The sequence below is a fragment of the Lissotriton vulgaris genome, chromosome 12 (genome assembly GCF_964263255.1).
Source record: "Lissotriton vulgaris chromosome 12, aLisVul1.2, whole genome shotgun sequence".
In the NCBI taxonomy this organism is placed as follows: domain Eukaryota; kingdom Metazoa; phylum Chordata; class Amphibia; order Caudata; family Salamandridae; genus Lissotriton; species Lissotriton vulgaris.
The window spans coordinates 665724301-665744518 of record NC_141700.1 but is presented as its reverse complement, the minus strand read 5'-3'; the positions used below and the strand labels follow the sequence as shown (position 1 = coordinate 665744518).

Here is a 20218-nt window from a genome sequence, read left to right as displayed (position 1 = left end):
GTAAAGGAGTTCTGATACTGTGCAAATATGTCCAGTGCACCGGGGCTGTTGGATGCTATTAGTTTTATTATCAAGATTCCATTTGTAAGGCCCTCTGCAGGCTACTGAACAGGTGGTCTTGTGTGAGCAGGTACTCGTGCAAATCCTGGGCCATTCCACAGTAGCCCTGTGTCGACCCCTTTGCATGTACATGGCACAAGGGTAGTTGGGTGCCTATGATATCACTAACCTCAAGGACCCCTGAGCTTTAAATGTGGGGCAAATGCGCCCTCCCAATCTTTTCAACGTAGAAAACGGCAGAAGCAGACCACCAGGTAACAGGCTATCATTATCAGTAGGAACAGACAAGAGGGAATGAATTGTAGGAAAACTATACACAATTTCAATAAATATACTCTATTTCCCTGCAGTAATAAAAGAAGGTTGTGGCTTATTGTATCACACACCTTTGTCTTGCGTCTTTTTTCAAGGTATCATTGATTTATAGGCTGGCCAGGTGAGGCAGGCTGCCAGCGTGTGCCTGGTCGCCTTGTCCCACTACAATGTCAGAACTAGGAAAAGCAGGGGATTCCACTTCTGCAAGATACAGTCTGTTAATGGCCACATCAAGGAAATTGCACACCTATGGCTGAAGGGCATGTACTCAGACGTTTGAAGAGAACCCTGTAGAGCAAACAGACCAGTCCAACTTGTGACATACCCTGTTGACGCACATGGTCAACCTTGGTGGTCCGATATTTGAAGAGGAGAGGCACCTTTCCTCTACAAGAGAATGTTTGCTTGAACTCAATGATTTTTATTTGTAAACTCAAAACCCCAGCCAATAGGAAAACCACAGCCACTGTTGTCCCTTCTGAATAAACAGTGCCTTTGTTTGTGATCCATTCCCTGCAATGGCATTGACCGAAACGTTCTCTGAAGGCTAAGCAAGATAAACTGTCATAAAGAGGGTGCGACTGGAGTATGGAGTTTTCATATCACCCTACAAAAATATTGCATGCACTATACTAATTATCCCTATATTGTCATGGTAGTTATTTATAGGTAAGTACAGATTTACTGTTCTCCACTCTATAAATACATAATCTGTAAAAATATACAAAGTAAGTAGGTGTGGAGTGGAGTTAGGAATATTTAATCTATGCTTACCTATATGCACCTCGAAGTTTCACAGATTGATTGTTATTGTCAAATCTCAGACCCAATATACAACACCAATGACGATCCGTCCCTTGAAAATCGGGGCATAACATGAACATTTTCACTCAGTATTTACAAGGCTTTTTCAAAGGTTAATTTTTGGGGGGAATAATCTGAATGGCGTGTAATTCCAACACTAGAAATTCGTAATTGAGGCCCTAGTGGTAGTCAAAATTATGCATACATTTTTGTGGGTCGATGTAGTGTCTTCCCTAGTCCAGAACTCGCAAACAAACACGCACATGTGGAGCTCTGTACCAAACATCTTTATTCCTCAACATACAATCATACTCTGCACGTACTGCATCATAACCTTTATAACCACACCTTAACACCTCCCTGCAGATTGCATAATTCCTGTTTAGAGTCTGCTCAGAACCACCAGGGTCCTAGCACTCATAATATCAAAGACAATATATCTCACCCTTTGTTAAATAACAAGTACAAACAACATTAGCATCATGTTTCCTCAATGAGTCGTCGAGGCACTCGCACTGGTCTGCCAGATCAGGTGGTATGAGGGAGTTGAGATGAACCTTGATTATGCACCCATGACATATGCTCATATGTTTGATCTGGAGATTCGGGTGGGGTCACCTCACTCCTGACCTCAGGAGCTTGCGAACAGTGAGGTAGGTGTCCCAAGGCCCGCCTGATGGACTTTCCAGGACGCTGTGCTGTCACCATGTATCCTTTGCATGTTACAACCCTCAAAGGGTCGATAGCATATGGAGTGTCTGTTTTCCACTTCTGTTTGGCCAGTACCCAGTCCCCTTTCTTGAAGACTGTTTCCTGGGAATACCAGTGCTGTTCGACATATGTGTTCATTTTGCACTTTCGAGTAGTGTTTGTGACACAAATCCTATCAGTGCTCATTGATTGGTCCGATGTCGATTGTGGTAGTTTGGTTCAGATGGCTCTCCCAAATAGCAAGGTGGCAGGACTCTCACCAGTGGTGGAGGGAGGAACTGATTGATAGGGAAGAGGGGCTTGACACGTGGCTTGGTTTAGTGCACACCATGCACTGTGGATCACTATAGTGACTGTCATGTTCATACCAACATAAGAACCCTAGACTCTACTAATACTGCTGATCCCAGACCATTCTTCACTGCACACCATATGGCCCAGATTCTTCAAAACACATAATGCACCAGTGCCCCAAAACTCATCCCAAGTAAGGCCTGTACAGGAGCCACTCTGTAGTGCAGTTGGGGTCCAATGACACTTCCTGACATCTCTGCTGCTTCCAACATAAGCAAAGAAGACCTCCTAATGACAACGTCAACAGTTTACACTTCAGAGTGGGGAAAGTCAGACCCTAATGGGGTCAATTAGACCAGAGTAGTAGAGTAAAAATGGATGCAGATGTTATTTGCACCTGTATTTACACTAGGATAGCTTTTATGCTCACAGCAAATTGTGTTTATTAGCCTATTGCATTTGTTGGTATCAACAATATTTCTCTAGTAGTAGCAGTTAGTGGAAAACATGTACAAAGGACTAATACAGTGGGCACACGGGTGCAAAAACTATTTGCACACATTATTACGCATTGCCATATCCTTTCTGTACATTAGGTACAGAAAAATGATAATTGTTTGCCATAAATGTAAATTGTGCCTCGGATATTGGTGCCAAAAATTAGCAATAAGATGGAGGCCCAGTTACAATGCGTAATAATCAGCCAGCAGTGCAACTTAACTACCTGAAGACATTTTCAGTTATTGAACTGATGAATGCCTCTTAATTAGCCACTAGTGCTGATATATTATGTATAATATTTATTTAATATTTATCAAGTGGTGAATATTGAATTGTTGCACTCAGTTGTGTCTGGTTGACACTTGACAATACTCTCATTGTATCATATTGTATCATATGATGTCATACATTACATCAAATCATGGGATTTGAGAGGAATATTTGAAGTTTGACCTGCTTAATACATTAGAGCAGGGCATTCCTCCTTCTGATATTTACAGGTCCAGGAGTGTCCTGAGTAGAGGTCAATGGGGTCCACTTTTATGCCAGTGCCAGCCTGAACAGAGAGACAAAGTGGAGGCAGGTCTTGGTGTCACCTTCCTTTGCAAGCGACATGATAGGCATCATTTGATACTCAGAAAAGGGCTGGGCACAGCCCCTCAGGCCCCCCTGTCAAGGGAGGAGTCTCCCTTCCTACTCCCAGGACCCTTTGCCAAAGACAGTAAAATGACAAATTTCTAAAAGTGTAATTTCTAAAATAGCAATATAACATCCGCCTTTACCATTAAGTTAGATTTAAAATTACTATTAAAACGAGTCCTTGAATAACTTTTATAGCTAACTCAGTGCTTTTCGGTGGTGGACCCAGCTTTGCCACAGTGAAAAAGAACTTTGAAGGTTTTCATTGCCAGGACAAATAAAACAATACATATGATATATAATATTTGGGGGGGCACAGCTACTCAACAAGAGTGTCCCGGCGCTTGAGAACCTTGGAGCTAAAGCTGTTGCTGAGTGAGAGAATCTTTAATGTTATTGCTGGGACAGCCAGGTTTTCAACATCTTCCTAAAGGTGAGTACCTCAAGCATCTGTTTGAGTCAAAAGTAGGATGTTCCAGACCCGGGCCACCTGAACTTGGAAAGAACGACCTCCAGTTTGGGCGCAGGGAAACTTAGGGACAACCGCCTGATTCCGATAAGATGATCTCAGAGTTCTGCAGGGGACATAATGTGTAACTATCCTTCTGAGATAGTGTGCGCCCGTACCTTGCAAAGCCTTAAAGGCTAAAACCAGGGCTTTAAAAATAATTCTTTTTCAGACGGGAAGCTAATCTAGCCCCTTCAGGTGGGGTGAGATCTGGGCTCTCGGTCCAAGCATAAAGACCGCTCTGACGGCCGCATTCTGGTCTGGACCACCTGAAGTCTGTTCAGAAGGTACTCCCGAAAGGCCAAGGTATAAGACATTGGCATACTCCGGCCTAGAGGTAATGAGGGCTTGGACCACAGTCTTCCTATGGGTAAGAGGCAGTAGGGGGAGAAATTTCTTAAGCATCCGTAGGAGGACGAAACAGGATCCTGCGACTGACTGGATTTGGGCCTTCATAGACAGGGTATCATCCAGCTTAACACCCAGGTTCTTGACCATGTTAACTGAGGCGAGGAGACATGTCTGATGGTCACCATTGTTTCCACTCGTCCTGAGGTGGAGAGCCGAAGAAAATTAACTCTGATTTCTCTCGGTTGCATTTAAGTTGATTTTCTCTTAGCCATTTAAACATCCCAGTCATGCATTTGTTGATCTTCTCCAATGCAAAGTCCTCACCCTTATCACATGAAAATATAAGCTGCGTGTCGTCGGTATAGGATATTATTGTTGCGCCGCAAGCTTATCCTACTTTTATCCTATTGTTGTGCCGTAGCATTTCCTACTTTTTAAATACCATGTACACTGTCCTATGGGCATTGCAAGCCTACCTTGGTGGTGACTTTTAAGCATTAAAAAAGAAGGTTAAGGCCTGTTAAAAGGTTTCCTTTGCCAAGTCTAAATGGAAGTTTAAAACTGCACACACAGGCTGCAGGGGCAATCCGGCAGACGTGTTTTGCAGTCCTACTTTAGTGGGTGCCACAATAAGTGTGGCACTGTAGCATTTGAATTACAGTTCCTAGGTACATGTAGTACAATATACTAGGGACTATTAGGTGACTTAAATGTGCAAATCAGGTAAATGTCAATGTTGTCATGTTTAAAATAGAGAGCCCATGCACCTAACAACTAGTTAGCAGGGGTAAGGTTTGCAGAGTCCATATGAGCAACAAATACTGATTTAGTAAAAAGGTAAAAATCTGGGCTGACTTTTCAGAAAGGGCAAATTTGTGACTCCAGTCTAAGGGTTGCAAGAGCTAGGGGGTTAAGAACATCCACATCTATCTTACAATAGAGGCAATAGGGTAAGATGTATTCTAAAGGGATGTGTCTTTAGGAGACAGCAAAAGGACTGAAGGTTAGGTTTGGTCCTAGTTTCTGCTGGAAGTTCCAGCTGAGGGAGCCAATCTTGAGAATGACTGATACAGATGTTGATTGTTTCTCAAAAAGGTGATTTTCAGAAAAAGGTTGTTTTTGCTTCTGAGTGTTCTCACATATCGAGTAGATTGTTGTGGTCGCACTGTACCCCTAAAATCGTATACCCCAAGAACACGCCCACTGGGGGGTGGATCAGGGATAGCGTTCGCCTTATTTTCATGAGGCAATGTGTTCAAAGATAAGTTACAAAATCAGCATATCAAAAATACAGTTAAATAAGAAAGGACTGTCTCAATAAGTGAGTTCTATGGAGGAATTAGAAAATGTACGAGGCTTGTTACAAAAATTGAAAGGGTGCAATACAGGATAGTTACATACAGAAAGTTCTGGTTTAGAAAGAAATCCATTGCCATAAAAGCCGTCAGTACAAAAAAGTGACAGATCAATGCTAAGTCCCAAATGTGTCAATATTTATCAATGGGGATGCACAGTATAGTGCAGAACCTGGGGACAATTGCATGAATTGAACAGTGGCCCCACCACAACACACTTCTGTGTGGCTCAGTGGTTAGAGCGGCAGACCCTGAAGCAGAGGTCTGGCCCGGGACCAGGGTTCAATACCCGCCTTGACGGGTCTTGGGCTCAATTTCCTGGGACCTGATAATTCTCGCCTCGGTGCCTATTCTAATCATGGGTCCCACTCTGTGACTCTGGGCAATAGCTTGCTTAATCTCCACAACGGCCCCAAAAGTGCTGGGATGACTGATTTCACCCTGGGGGTGCCCAGGACTGGACACTCACAGGGAAAACCAGGAAGGGTTCCTAAGCGGTATACCTACAGCGCCGGGACACTACCTCAGGGAAGTAGCTGTGCGCTTTATAAATGCTGGTACATTTACATTTACATTTATATACTTGACACTTTCCTTCACCGTGTCTCACCCGTTTGCACTGAAAATGTGTTTTTGACCTGTTGCTTTTAAGATTTAAGTCCTCTTGCTTAAATACATGTCGCAATACCACAATTAGTTTGTGCTAGTGACTTTGAATATATGTTTGGATTGCTTTGTATAGACATTTATTGTTATCCTAACAGAGTAAGGGATATAAACTTATGAACTGTTCAGCTTGTAGAAGTGTGTTGTGGCAGAACCACTGTTCGTTTCATGAAGTCCCAAATGTGCAGCAAAATCAGTAAGAAATTGAACACCATCCTGTATAACATAGGAAAGGCCTCAAAACATCTGGCTTATCCCCAAACTCGAGGGTTTATATAGAGCTTTCCTAATAGTAGAAGACAGAAAGGGCAGAATCATTGTGGAGTGAGCAAAGAAATAAATCTTCAACAAATCGGACAAAGAAACTTAAAATGTTCATATAGCCGTACAATCTAAGCACTAACCCACTACAAGAATATTGATTCAGAGCTACTGACCTAGGTTCAATTGGGGATGTCAGAACAAACTAGTTGCATAAACAACAGTGAACCACTGTCAATTGATGTAATACTGTGTGCAAGCAGAAGATTAATTGAAAAAGGTTATACATTAGTGAGCCCATGCTAGAGAGCCTTCTTCATTAAAAGTGTCATTCAGAAATAAATAAACATGATTTGCTTGACTACATGCAGCAGAAATAATAAACAGCGAATATGACATGCATTTTCAAAAAGATGACGTCAAGGTTTAGGTGCGACCTTGTTCACATAAGCCAAGAAAACACACTTTAGAAGGTCATATCAAAATCGTTTCAAAAGCATTAGCTCCATATTATTGTACATGTGTGAATTCGAGTGTAGATTACTGTTCTGCGCATTGTTAAGCATGTACATTTTGATTACTGCACAATAAGCTTCCTCACTGGCAAGTAAGGTGGGGGATCTTGTGTGGACTGCTCTGTAGGGTAAACAGCTTAAATTTAATTCTGGCCTCAATAGGAAGCCAGTCTCTCTCAAGTGGGATTGGAGAGATGTGGTTATATATTTTTGACAGAGCTATTTTTAGATCTTGATAGGATGATGATGTAGGGATCTAGGTGGCCAAATGCCTCTTAGCATTAAAATGGCGGATGCAAGAAAATTTGCTATGCCTCAACAGCTATACAACTGATGAATCTATGGTTTTCTAATGGCCAAGTTAACTGTCTCCAGAGGAGACAGTTTGCAAATCTTCAAATAATATTTGATAGTCACCTTTCAATTGATGACAAGCACAAAGTTTGCCAGGATTGTCCATTTGTATGTGTTTGTTATATCACAAAAGTAGTCTCAAACTCACTGTAGATCATCGAAGACTGCTGTACAGCTACTGCTATAGTCAAGGCTACAGTCCTGCTTGGTGAGATATTGACCTGGCAGTTCTAAACGGAGCCATCTGCCTTATGCTGGGACTGAAGAAACATGGCCACGTGCTAGGGAAATATAACCAATTGTTTGGCTGCTCGCCTATAGCTAAATTGAAGAAAGAATGCTGTTACTTTTGTGAAAAGGGTTAAGTCAGGACATACATAAGAGAGTTACTTCAGCTCCATCAATCTAACAGAGATGTAGGTGAAACGTGGACCCAAAAAACATTTCCCCCGAAGTGGCCCTATGCAAATTCAGAGGCAGATTATTAAAAAAAGTCCATGCTAAATTTTGGAAATTACTGCTTCATGATCTATGCTCACCACCAAAATCTGTCTTTAACTGAAATTTAAAAAGCTGTCTGCCGGCTGTCCTTAAATCAATCAATTAATTAAAATGAACATAATACAAAAGCTTCAAAACATAAGGATGTAAAAGTTTAGACTGCATTGTGTAGCTCTGAGATCAATTCATAATTAAGTGTTATATTTCACGTTGTTTAGATTTGTGATTGGACATTCATACGTTTTTTCACCTGTAGTTTTATTAACTATGTGCATACTCAAAGTCTTAACTGTTAAACTGTATTTGTTTTTTTGTTTTATAAACAATGTTTTCACAGCTTGGAGCAGGATGGATTTTGTATGTGATTATGACCAGTAGAATAAACAAGCAAATAAACCTAATTACAAATAAAGTGCACAAAATGTTGAATTTGTGTTTGGAATTTGTAAATTCGGATTCAAACAATAAGTAGTAGTAGATTTTTACAACCCCAAATTCCACTTGCCTCAGTGGAAATTCGACACTATGGTGATTATTTAGCCTTATCTAAAGTACTTTAATAGGGAACACTGAGTAACATTAATTCCCTACTGCTAATGTGTTGTTAATAGTTATAACAGTTTCACACATACCTTCTTTTCTCATCCCAGAACGGAAACATTTCCTCAGCCGGCAGTACCGACACTGATTCCTTTTGTCTTTGTCTATTACACATTGCCGGCTAAATCTGAGGAGACAAAGAAAGGTGATGTCAAGAGACTAAAATCTGAAATTAATCGATTTGCATGCCTTCATTATCCGCGAACCTTTTCCATTCAGCACTTTTGAAATATATAAAATGGTTAAACTTACAGAAGCTATGTTCTCTCATCTGAGTAACAACGGGTATAAAGTGAAAAGAATACTTTGCCTAAACTCATGAGACTCTGAAGACACAATGTAGTGGCCATCTTGGATTTATAGGAAATGCACTTTCAAGATGGCTTGACAATGCTTTGGCAATGCTGGCGCAATTTTAAATGCCCTGGCAAAGCCGAATGCGGCGACCGCAACACTTTGGCAAAGTGCAACTGATCGGCTTTCCATACCCTTGTTTTGTACTGCTGTAGAGAGGGACGTTTAGTGTCAAAATTGGTTGGGCTGGGTGGCAGGACATGTGATTATGTGTGGTTCCCCATCACTCCTCTACCTTGAGGCTGTTGATATAAGCAGGAAAAGGTGGTGAGGGGCGCACACATAATATAAAATTGTAAATAGGTAAAAGAATAAATAGGGTGTTTTTCATCTCGGGTTCTGATTAATGTCATAGACAATTCGACTTTTGCTCTGGTTGTCTATTTAATGTCATTAACAACCCCTCATTCCCTCGCAATACTAGGTGGGAGAACAAGCTGACCCAGCAAACGCCACTCTGGCAGGACGCCTGGCTTAGAGACGTGGGGAAATTGGATGGGTTCCGGTCTGGGACCTTATTGGTATCTCGCAACTAGGCGATGTGTGGGTTGCTTACCACATACGCTCATTCCAAGACCTACAAGCCTGAGACTCGCTCCATCCATCGCAGATTTACAGATACCTGTAACTCCGCCACGCCCTCAACATACATATACCAATTGGCACAACACTTCCAGAATACAGCCCCTTAGAAGCACAGACCAATATGGGTGACCTGAGAAAAGGAGGTGTATCACGCATTTATCGTTCATTAACTAGCAACGGCCCAACCACCCTAGACGTGCTTAGAAGCTAATCGGAGATTTGGTTGGGTTCCCTGGAAGTCGATGACTGGAGGGACGCCTTAATGGCTCCCAAACCATCACTGCTTCAGCCAGGCTCCACTTGGTCCAACTGTAGTATCTCCACACTTCCTACCTTACTCTGGACCACCTTCACAGGGCAGGCCTAAAACCAAATCCATCTTGTACACGTTGTAGGTTAGAACCGGCGGACTTCTATATATGGTGTGGGCATGCCCCCTTCTCGCCTCATACTGGGAATCACTGGAAGTGGAGCTAACTGAAGTCCTGGCTGGGGACCCCACATAACCCCCTGAACATGCTCCTCGGGGTCATTGATGGGATAGATGGGTCTAGAGCAGACAAACTATTCTTGGGTATTGCCATTATGGTGGCCAAGCGAGATTTTGGTGCAGCATGGAAGAATCCGGTCCCCCCAAGTATAACTAAGTGGCACAAACACCGCAAAGTATGGGGCAAATGGTTGGGCCTCACTGGGTAGAGGAGTCTCTCACCTCATCTTTGACTAAACCCATACACAATAAAGTGGATTTGTGGGTAGTAACGTATTTCAATGCATTCCTAAATCATCATTCTTTCATTGTCCGTAACTGCTTTCCTGAAATGTGCTATATTGTTATCTTTGTTTCCTCAAAATCAATATAATTGAGTATTAAAAAAAAAACCCTCATGAAAACATCAAAGTGATTCAGAGTTCCTTGCCTATAATTGTATTTGTATTCCAACTGGAAGTTTAAAACAAGCATTGGCAAAGCTAAAAATGACAGGCTTCCGAATGAGCAGAAGTAAAAAAAAAATTTATGCAAGCATCTGCCCCAAATAAAACAGAAAAAAAGGTGCAATAAAAGTTGAAAAAATAAATAAATAAGTGAGGTGGCCGTATTAAGCGTAACAATATATATATATATTTTTAAACTAGACTTTCAGGTGTACCATGCACTTTATTATTATTAATATTATTAAATGTGAAGCGACAAGAATACATCACCACCAAATCAAACACTCATCTTGCAGGCAGCTACAATGATAGTGTTACTTCAACACTTAATTACAGCAGCTTTAATAGTAGCCGGAAAATAAATAACCACCTAACTTGGCACCCAAACTGCAAAATAAGTAGCTAATGTTTAAAAATAATATATGAAAATAAACAAATTAAGGCACGCTTTGCACCATCTTTGTCGTTGAAGAGAAAGGAACTATTTTTAAGCAGATGTGAACAATGTACACAGGCATTGCGCAGGCACCCAAAGTGAAGGGAGCCAATGGGTAAATGTGGCAGACCCACTGGCTCATTAAGTATGTTGCAGGTGGGTGGAAGCAACATGTGAATGACAATTTAACAGACCAATAAATGAAGCCGACTGACCAACTGCCCTTCTCTGTATGAACATTAAGTATGATTTCTTTTTCTTAATTAAAAATAAAACAATTGGTGAAAAAGCTAAAACTTTCCTAAAGGCAAGACCTAAAGAAGGAAAGATACTTCTTACCTCAGTGATATTATGCTTACCAGGAATGCATGTTAAAGAAACTGAGAACTGGTGAGCATGCACAGTTGCAGCTAGAACAGTCATGCATGCACTGTAACAGTCCATTGTCCCCAAACACACACAAAGGTGTCAGAGAAGAATATGGAAACCACATGGTGGCCGCCATCTACTAAGTGCATCATACTTTAGCCTGAGTCGGTGGCCTCTGGGTCAGAGTCAACATCTTCTCCTGCTGTTACTAGACTGTATGTCAAAAGAATCAGCAAGCAATACCGGGAGTGCAAAGGGAGAGTAAGTTATTTGCCCAGAGTTACACAATATTCAGTCAAGTGCTGAAGCTTAGAGCCTTCTCATGGTTTCCAGGTTACGTACTTGGAACCGAAGCCACCAGACAACATCTCCTACTCTGTACCTCCTTGGCACCTTGTGGGTATCTCAAGCATGAGGAGATTGACTGCTTGCATAATGTTCACCCTTCATGACTTACAATGGTCATTTCTGGCATGGTGGCTTCCACCCCTGGCATAATGCTGAACCTGATTTACTGATGGTTAGATGATTTATTTTGGTGTCCACCTCTGGTATAATTCTGACCATTCATGGCACTGTATGGAGTTTTAGAGTCCCGCCGGACATAATGTCAGCCCTGGTATAAAGAAGCCCATTGTTGAAATATGGTGGGCATTCTAGAATTGTGGCCATCCATAGCATAAAACTGGGTAAATCCCTGGAATGAAGTCACAGGATGGGATGGACTCATAGTTGATGGTACAGAGGGACAGAAGGCAGAATGTGTCCATATGTGGCAGCGGCCCATGTGAGTGCTTGATAAAAACAAAAATCGGATATGTGAGAACAAAACATGAATTTTCACATCAAAAGTAGTGTTGTTCATGAAAATAAGCTTTTGTGTGGGAATTCATTTATATTTATCCAAAATTAACAGAAAGGTATTTGACAGCAAGCAGTGTATTTTTTCACACCATGGAAAGCTGAGGTTTGCCTACAAAAGTATTGCTTTTCTACAATATGTTAAAATATGATATCTGCATGATAATTCATCATGCATTTTGAGATTTAGTTGTTGATTTCCTACATTGGCCACAGCTACTGTGACAGTTAACTTATGAGTTGTTGGGAGGAATTTCATCATCTATTTTGATGAAAAATCTGAATATAATATCACAATTGCTGCATGAGGCCAAAGCCTGTCAGCCTGGTGTAGCCTTTATGCTGTTTAAATGTGTAAGATCTTCATAAGATGAGAGGCAAAATTGATCTATGTTTGTGTCTAGTTCTACTGTATTTCTAGCTCTGATGTCTTCGGCCTGAAATTATTTATTTTGTGTAACCTTTGATTGTTCCACAGCGCCCTTTCTAGGAAAGTTTTCATTAATAACACATGATAGAGAACCTTCTTGGAAGAAGCAGGGTGGAAAAAGAAAGTGAAACACAGAAAGGAAGAAAGAAGTTATATACATTTTGAAAAAACTGCTATGTGAATTTGTGTACCAAGATTTTTTTCAATACCTATAATATCTGCTGCATTTTAGGAAAGGTGCTACCAAACCCATATGGGTCAGGCATGCTTGGTATACCATTTGAATTCTGAAATATTTCACTACTGCCACTTTAGAACATTTGTCTTTTTATTCAGTTTATAGGAAAAGTGTGCAACATAAGGCACTCTTTGGCCCTATTGTTTCAAACATTTTGTTGAGTGGCAGGAGAGCAAGAGTGAAGATGAGAAGATGCCAATGTCACTGAAGCTGACTGATGCTGCTGAAGAGTGTGAGCTGTGGTTAGGCACAATTCCTCAGATGACTGGTAAGGGCACAACTGCGTATGATGAAATAGAAGTGACTGATAAAACTGTTTAGCTAGCATGGTCAAATTAAAGGTAGTAAATACTGTGGTGACACAGGAAGACTGTTTCAAACAGAGCCCAACCTCTCAGTTGTCATTAAGAAGGGTGATTGTGTCAATATAGCTGAATTAAAATGGCTGCAACATCTGGAAATCAAACAACTGGACAACTGTAAAATAAATGGCTGTGGGAAATATCAAGAAGCACCAAAAGGCTACAATTCAGTTCCTGACATTAGTAAATACTCGGAAAAAAATGTGGGTAACAGTAAGTAAACAATTCTGTGTTCACACTTATCAGTATCCCCCATGGAAATAGTGTTTTACTAGCAGCCTCTGAGCCATATGATAAACTGCATGGATGGAAATTTCAGTCCTTCAAATTAAAGTGACTGTGGGCTTTTTTATGAGGTCCAGCGTATTTGCCCAAGTGGTTGATGAACACAAGAAAGTACGAAGTTCCTCAATGGACCATAAAACAGAAATGTATGAATCTATTTGGTACTCTGAGTGGAGAAAATGGGGGTAGGTAGTATTTAAGGAGAAGGGGAACTCCTCCTTGTGGAACTAGGACCCTCACACACCCAGCGAGCTAGGTGTCATGCTTCATCATATGGACCTGCTCCTCATCGGGTCTGCGCTGCAATACCTGACGGGTTCCGGTAAAGGGGCTGTTTATCTCATGTACAACAGTATGCACGTGCAGGCACTGTTAACATTACTATTGTTGCAACACATAAATTAAAGACTGTGGAGTATACTTGTGGGGTTCCCCGCTATTTATGATACAACCTGCTGCCATATTGATTTGTTCCTATGCAGGTTGTGCAAGCAAACAGACAGGAACCAATCCTAACCCGTCATACAGTGGTAGGTAGGTCACACCATACCACTTGTGTAGATAGTAGCCACCATAGCTCCTGATGAATCGCCAATAGATCACTTCCACTAATCAAGGCGTGAAACATGTCGACCCTCTGGGAGTAGAGCGCCTCTAGACTCATAATAGCTTGACAGTCGCCTACCCCTATTCTTTCTTTTTTTTTTTAAATTACATTTTTATTGAAAACACAAAATTAGAGCACATTCAGCCATACAAGCATCCTATTCTTTCTTTTAATCAGACTGGGGTCCCACCAGAATAAATGTTCCCGGGATTCCCTCATCTGTTTTAAACAATTTCACTTACATCTACACTCACTAGGCGCCTTACCCCCACAACACCTTTACAGCTGGAACAAAAGATCTCCGATAAAGAGCCCCTTTGCGGGAGCCCGTTGGGTATTGCAGCGCTGACCCGACGAGGAGCAGGCCCATATGATGAAGCATGACACCTAGCTTGCTGGGTCTGTGAGGGCCCTAGTTCCACAAGGTGGATCTTTCAGTCCCTAGGCTTCTCTCAAAAGCTGTGTAACCTCCCAATATGGAGTGAAAAGAGGCAAAAGCATGCTTATTACTTAGTATGGCCAACTGCAACCAGCGGATAGTACATTCTAGGGCTGCAGACACAGGTGATACATTCTTGTAGAGATATGTGGGTAAATATGTTTTATTTTTATTTTTTTCATACATATTTTTATTGCCATTTCATTTCTCATTTAGCAAGGACACCAACTTAACATATTACATAATAATCTCTTCACACTATGATAGATCCTTGTAATAGGCCCTTCATGAGACTTGAGCGAAATACGAGTTGGAATTGCCCTAAAAATTAAAAAAGCAGTGAGTGTCTCCCACGTCTGTGGAGTACGCTAATGGATGTACAGTTTCTCCAATTGGGAAAGTGGTCTCCTCTGTTGTGGTCTGATAGTGGTCCAACCCTTCTTTTCATATGTGCTGAGACTCTTAGGCCATCTAACTAAGAAACCGCCCGCAACCAAACTGGTCCCCTCCCCCCCACCCCACCCTTCCCCCCAACAGTGGAACCCCTCCCCCATTCTGCTGGTGGTGGTGGTTAGACATTATAATCACTGGTCATATAATCAAAGGTTTGTCTCTGGGAGTGCTTCAATGGTCTCCACTTCATGAACACCCAATCTAAAACTGGAGCAGATGCATGTCCTGAAGCGATGGTGGGCAGACCGCTACTGGGAGACCTTGTGTGAAGTATGTGACTAATGGGTCCCATTTGTATTCAAAGTGTTTGTAGTCTCTAAAAATGTCTGCCATCATCTCCATGCTTAGAATTTTCCAGATGCGTGAGTGCCATTGCGACAGCACGGGCGCCGCCGTCTTCTTCCATGCTGCCGCTATTGCTGTTTTGGCAGCCCCAATGCATGCTCACATAATGGCTCTGTCTGCTTTAGTTTGGTGTTCAAGTTCTGAATCTCTTATGCCATGGAGGATCCCCTCCAAGGAAGTTGGAATTGGGTAGCCTACCATATCTTTTATATGTGTCAGAATTTCTTCCCAAAATGATTTGATTGAGGGGCAGTCCCACCAAATATGGCGGATGTTCCCCAAGGAGGCCACATCCCCTCCAGCACAGATCAGAGGTGTCAGGGAATATTTTTAACGTTTGGTGGGGTACATATATCAGTCACAGAGTGTTTTAACATGGGCCTCTCTTAAATCCAGGTAATGGTGGTACTTTGTGATATCTGTCCACAGTTGCCGCCACTCTTTATCAGGGATTGCACTCTCTGTCATAAGCTCACAGAGGCTGATGTACCTAGGTCTTGGTGAGTGTCGTGTAGAGAGTAGTAAGCTGTAAAGGAAAGAGATTACACCCCTCAAAGAGCCCACTCGTCGTACAATTTTTTGTAGTTGGAGTTCGTTCTCTTGTGGCAGCATCCCTGATCTGTGGGTGCATGGCCCAGAGTTTGATTTGAAGATAATGAAAGTGTTTGTTAGGGGATAGCTGAAATTCCCTTTGACAGCTTTCCAATGTAAGTATATCATAGTTGTGGAATAGGTCTGAAAGCATGAGACATCCTCCTTACCTCCATGCATCAAATGGGCCCTCACGGAGTGCTGGTGGGAAATCCAGGTTGAAGTGGATCTGCATGTATGGGGAAGGGATTGCGGTCCAGTTGCTACCTCTGGATACCTCATCCCACACCCTATGTATGGTGTGAGTAGGTGTGCTAATACATGCGTTTATGGGTCTATCCTTCTAAGGTTTCCATATGAAGTCCCAGATCGTTCTCCCCGCTATAGCCCAATCCATATGTAGCCAATGTTTATCTGATGCCCTTTTGGACCATTCTGCCACGATCCTCAGTTGGGCTGCTTTACAGTATAAGTGCTACTCTTCCTTCGCTTTTTGGGTGTCTCAGAGTGTGGAAGGGGAGGTGAGCCCTGCCATTCTGCCAGATGTATTTAGTGATCAGAGACCCCAATCTAGGTAGAAAGTCCCTGGAACAGATACAAGAATTTGGGCAGCACTGTCATCATTACTGTGTGTATGTGCCCCAACCACTTGATAAAGAACGGCTTCTATCATTTGAGATCTTGCTGAATTTGGAGTAGGAGAGGGGGGTAATTGGCCCTAAAGAGGCCCTCTAGTTGTGGGGTTAGTTGTATGTCCAGATATTGGAGTGAGCGTTTAGCCCACTGAAAGGGGGTTTGTTCCAGGAGGAGCTCAGCCTCATCTTTGCTTACTGTGAGGTTCAATATTGACAATTTGGTGAGGTTGACTTTGAAACCTACCACCTCTTCAAATTCTTTTAGTTCCCCCTGCAGCGCCTGCAGTGAGTGAGCCGAGGTGCTAAGTGTCATCAGGACGTCGTCCACAAATAATGATATTTTGTGTTCTTCCTCTCAAAAGTGGAGGCCTCTCACCTCCGGGGATGCCCAGATCTGCATTGCTAGAGGCTCTATGCTCAAGGCAAACAACAGTGGGGACAATGGGCAGCCCAGTCGTGTCCCCCTGTCTAGCAAAAAGAAGTCTGAGCTGGTCCTGTTAACCTGCACTCTGGGGCACGGCTGCGTATAATTGGCTCTGATCATGTCTATGAATTTCTTCCCAAAACCAAAGTACTCAAGCGTGAGAAATAAAAAAGACCTGTCCACCCTATCAAAGGCCTTCTCTGCGTCTGGGCCCACAAGAATTACCGGTATCTTATATTTAATTGCCTTCTCAATCAGGTGTATTGGCCTGCGGATATTGTCATGGGTCTGTCTTCCATTTATAAAGCCTGATTGATCAGGGTGGACTAGGTCTGGCATTAAATCTCCTAGTCTTGCTGCTAGGATGGCAGTGTATTGTTAAGCATCAAGGTTCAAGAGTGCTATGGGCCTGTAGGAGGCGCAATGTTGTGTGTTTTTCCCCGGTTTGGGGATCACCGTTATCACCGCTTCGGCCATGGATGGTGTAACCCTAGGGCCCTCTGTTACAGCGTTAAAAAGCTGGGTGAGTTGTGGAATAATATCTGGTGCAAAAGTTTTATAAAAGTGGGCTGTAAGGCCATCTGGTCCAGGGGCTTTATTGGGTTTGAGTGCCTTTATTGTTTTCCCTACTTCCTCGTCAGTGATGGGTATATTAATGGTGTCATTCCAGGTTTGGGGGACCTGTGGGATATCCAACGACTGCAGGTATCTATGTTGTGCCTCTGTGTCGCGTGGCTCGGATGTGTAGAGCGCCTTGTAGAAGGATCTGAATGTGTTGGCTTTGTCTATGTCAGAATGTGCCAAATTAGCCCTCTCCATCTAGTATTCCCCCAATATATTCCCTTTCTCTTTTTTATCCTGGAGTTGCCAGGCTCAATGCATTCCCACCTTATTCCCCTGTGCGTAGGAGATTTGCCAGAGCTGTAGTAAGGTGTATTCAGCCCTATTGGTATATATTGCCTTACATTTTTCCTTTACCCAGTCAGTTTACGTAGCAGTGGCCAGGAGGGTGTCTTTTTATGTGCCTTCTCTACCTGCTCTAGTTCCATCTCCAGTGCCTCCCTTTCCTTAGCCCTTTGTTTGTTCAACTTGGCATGGAGCTCTAAGCATTTACCCCAGAGAACTGCCTTAAAGGCATCCCAATTGTTCAGGGGTATAGTGTCCTTTGGGTTATTTAGCTGAAAGAATTCTTTAATAGCCCCCCCTTAATTAGTCTCTTAGCAGTCTATCTCTTGTCAGTGACACAGGGAAGTACCATCTTGGTATCTTGGGGGCCTCGCTGCCCCAGGTCAGGCTTATAGTGACGAGGCTGTGATCAGAGATAGTAATCAGAATTTTCACCTCCCGAAGAGATCCCAACAAGTTTTGGCTAATAAAAATATAGTCAAGTCTTGAGTATGTTTGGTGTGCATGTGAGAAGAATGTAAAATCTTTGGTCGTGGGGTGCAGGAGTCTCCATGCGTCTTTGAGACCTAAGGTTTGAAATGTCTGTTTTACCCCCTCTGGAAACCACCTGCCGTGGGCTATGCGCATGTGTGCTATCTATGTGTGCCAGTCGGGTGAGGTTAAAGTCTCCCATAAGGATTGTGGAGCCTTCAGCAAATTCTCCAAGCTGATCAACAAAGGAGGTCAATAACGCAGGTTGGCCCATGTTGGGAGCATACTCTGATAGAATTGGAACGCAGTTTTGATTTTCCACGTGTGTTTTGCTTTCTAATATGTTAGCATTCATATGGTTAATACATTAGATTTTCATAGTAAGTGTAAGACTTAATCAGTTGATACAGATGTCACGTTAGTTAGGTTGACATCTGTGCCGCCATTTTAGTTAGAAAGACGCCATATTCTGATGCAATCGAAACTGTTGCTTGCATACTCGAAACTGTGTTTTGCTCATTTACGAGAAATGGCCCTTGGTAAGTTTTGTTTCTTTAATGCCATGTTAGCTCATTAGCTCATGCCTTTCCCCTTAGATCAAAGCCTTCTCCCAACTATCTAGAGGGGAGGATAGGCCAGACAACCTTCGAAATGTAGATACATTTGTACCAGGCTGCACAATCGAAACTTATGTTCTGATCCCCATTGTATTACAACATCTACCAGTATTTTTCCATACTAGGCGGGTCTTTGTGGACTTTGCAATGTACATAATGGAACTTCATGCTTGTAAAGGGCAGTCCCTCGTCAGTCATCATAGGAGGCTGGTCTGATTGGACTCCACTGCAGTGTAATCTGAGAATAAACTAGTTTGCTTGTATTCTCTACTGCGTCATCGACTCTTAATTCTTGGAAGGCAAGAAGAGGTCGAGAGTGACCCGGGTGACCTTAATCGGGTCACCTTCCTTCAACACTGAGACAAACATGTACAGTTGTCTCCTCAGTCTCCCCTTTCCCTTAATGCTCCAGCTTTCTTTGTCTGCCTTAATAGCCTCTGGTTGGAATTTATTAGAATTATGAAAGAGCAGTGCCACCCTTTTCTGTCTGGTACCAGCTGAAGATCTATATATTAGGAAGTCATTTTTGTGACATAACCTAAACTCCTCAGAGCATTTTAAGTGTGTTTCTTGAAGTGCCACCCCCTCAAAGTTGTGATCAGCCAGGTACTTCCACATTTGTTGCCTCTTAAGGGGCAAATTCATCCCCTGCACATTCCAGGAGGCGATGGAGATCACTATAGCTTAGCTGTCAAACCCCCCTTCTTCTAGGGCTTCCCATGTGTAGGTATCCCACCCCTCCTGTTATATTCACCACCCATGGGCTCCAGTTGTCCCAAACCCCTCATGAAGTCTCTTTTGTTCAGTGAAATTGTATAGTCATCACCTCCGTACTGCCACCACCAACCCCCTGAATTCCCACCCCCTTCCTCAACAGAAACAAAAATAACGTAAACAAGCGTAACCTGTGCTGGGAGGCCCATGGGCCACCAGTCTAAGTGTCCTTGTAGAATAGTTTTGTGCTGTCGGGCACTTAGGCCCGGGCTTGTAGGCATGCCTGTCCATCTTCAATCAATCTATCAGGGGGTTTATATAGTGCCCTACTCACTCGTGAGGTCTCAAGGTGCTGGGGGGGGGGAAGGGGGGGCAGCAGCTCCGGATCAGTCAAAGAGCCAGGTCTTGAGGTCCTTCTTGAACGAGTGCAGGATTGGGGAGCGTCTGATGTTCACTGAGAGCTCTTTCCAGGTCTTGGCGTTGGTGTAGGAGAAGGCTCTCCTGCCTGTTCTGTTTCTATGGATGCAGGGGACTTTTGCAATGGCAAGGTCGGCGGAGCACAGGTTCCTCTTGGGTACATGGAAGGATACTCTCTCGTTGAGGTATTTGGGTCCGATGTTGTGGAGGGATTGATAGGCATTGGTGAGGAGTTTGAAGGTGACCCTCTTCTCGACGGGGAGCCAGTCGAGGTTTTGTAAGTGTTGGATCATGTGTTCGTGATGCGA

The 20218-nt window shown here is 42.9% G+C and overlaps 1 protein-coding gene across 2 annotated transcripts in view; it reads right to left on the bottom strand.

The window, feature by feature from the left end:
* The window catches only part of LOC147677969 (hepatocyte nuclear factor 4-beta-like), a 365167-nt gene that overhangs the window by 217886 nt on the left and 127063 nt on the right, over positions 1–20218 (bottom strand). For both annotated transcript variants that reach the window (XR_015302470.1, XM_086945850.1), the window contains exon 3: positions 8468–8562. Coding sequence is in view for 1 of the 2 variants with exons in the window: in XM_086945850.1 (XP_086801976.1) it covers positions 8468–8562 (95 nt within the window). In the remaining variant the exon portion in view is untranslated. The remainder of the gene's footprint in view (positions 1–8467; positions 8563–20218) is intronic.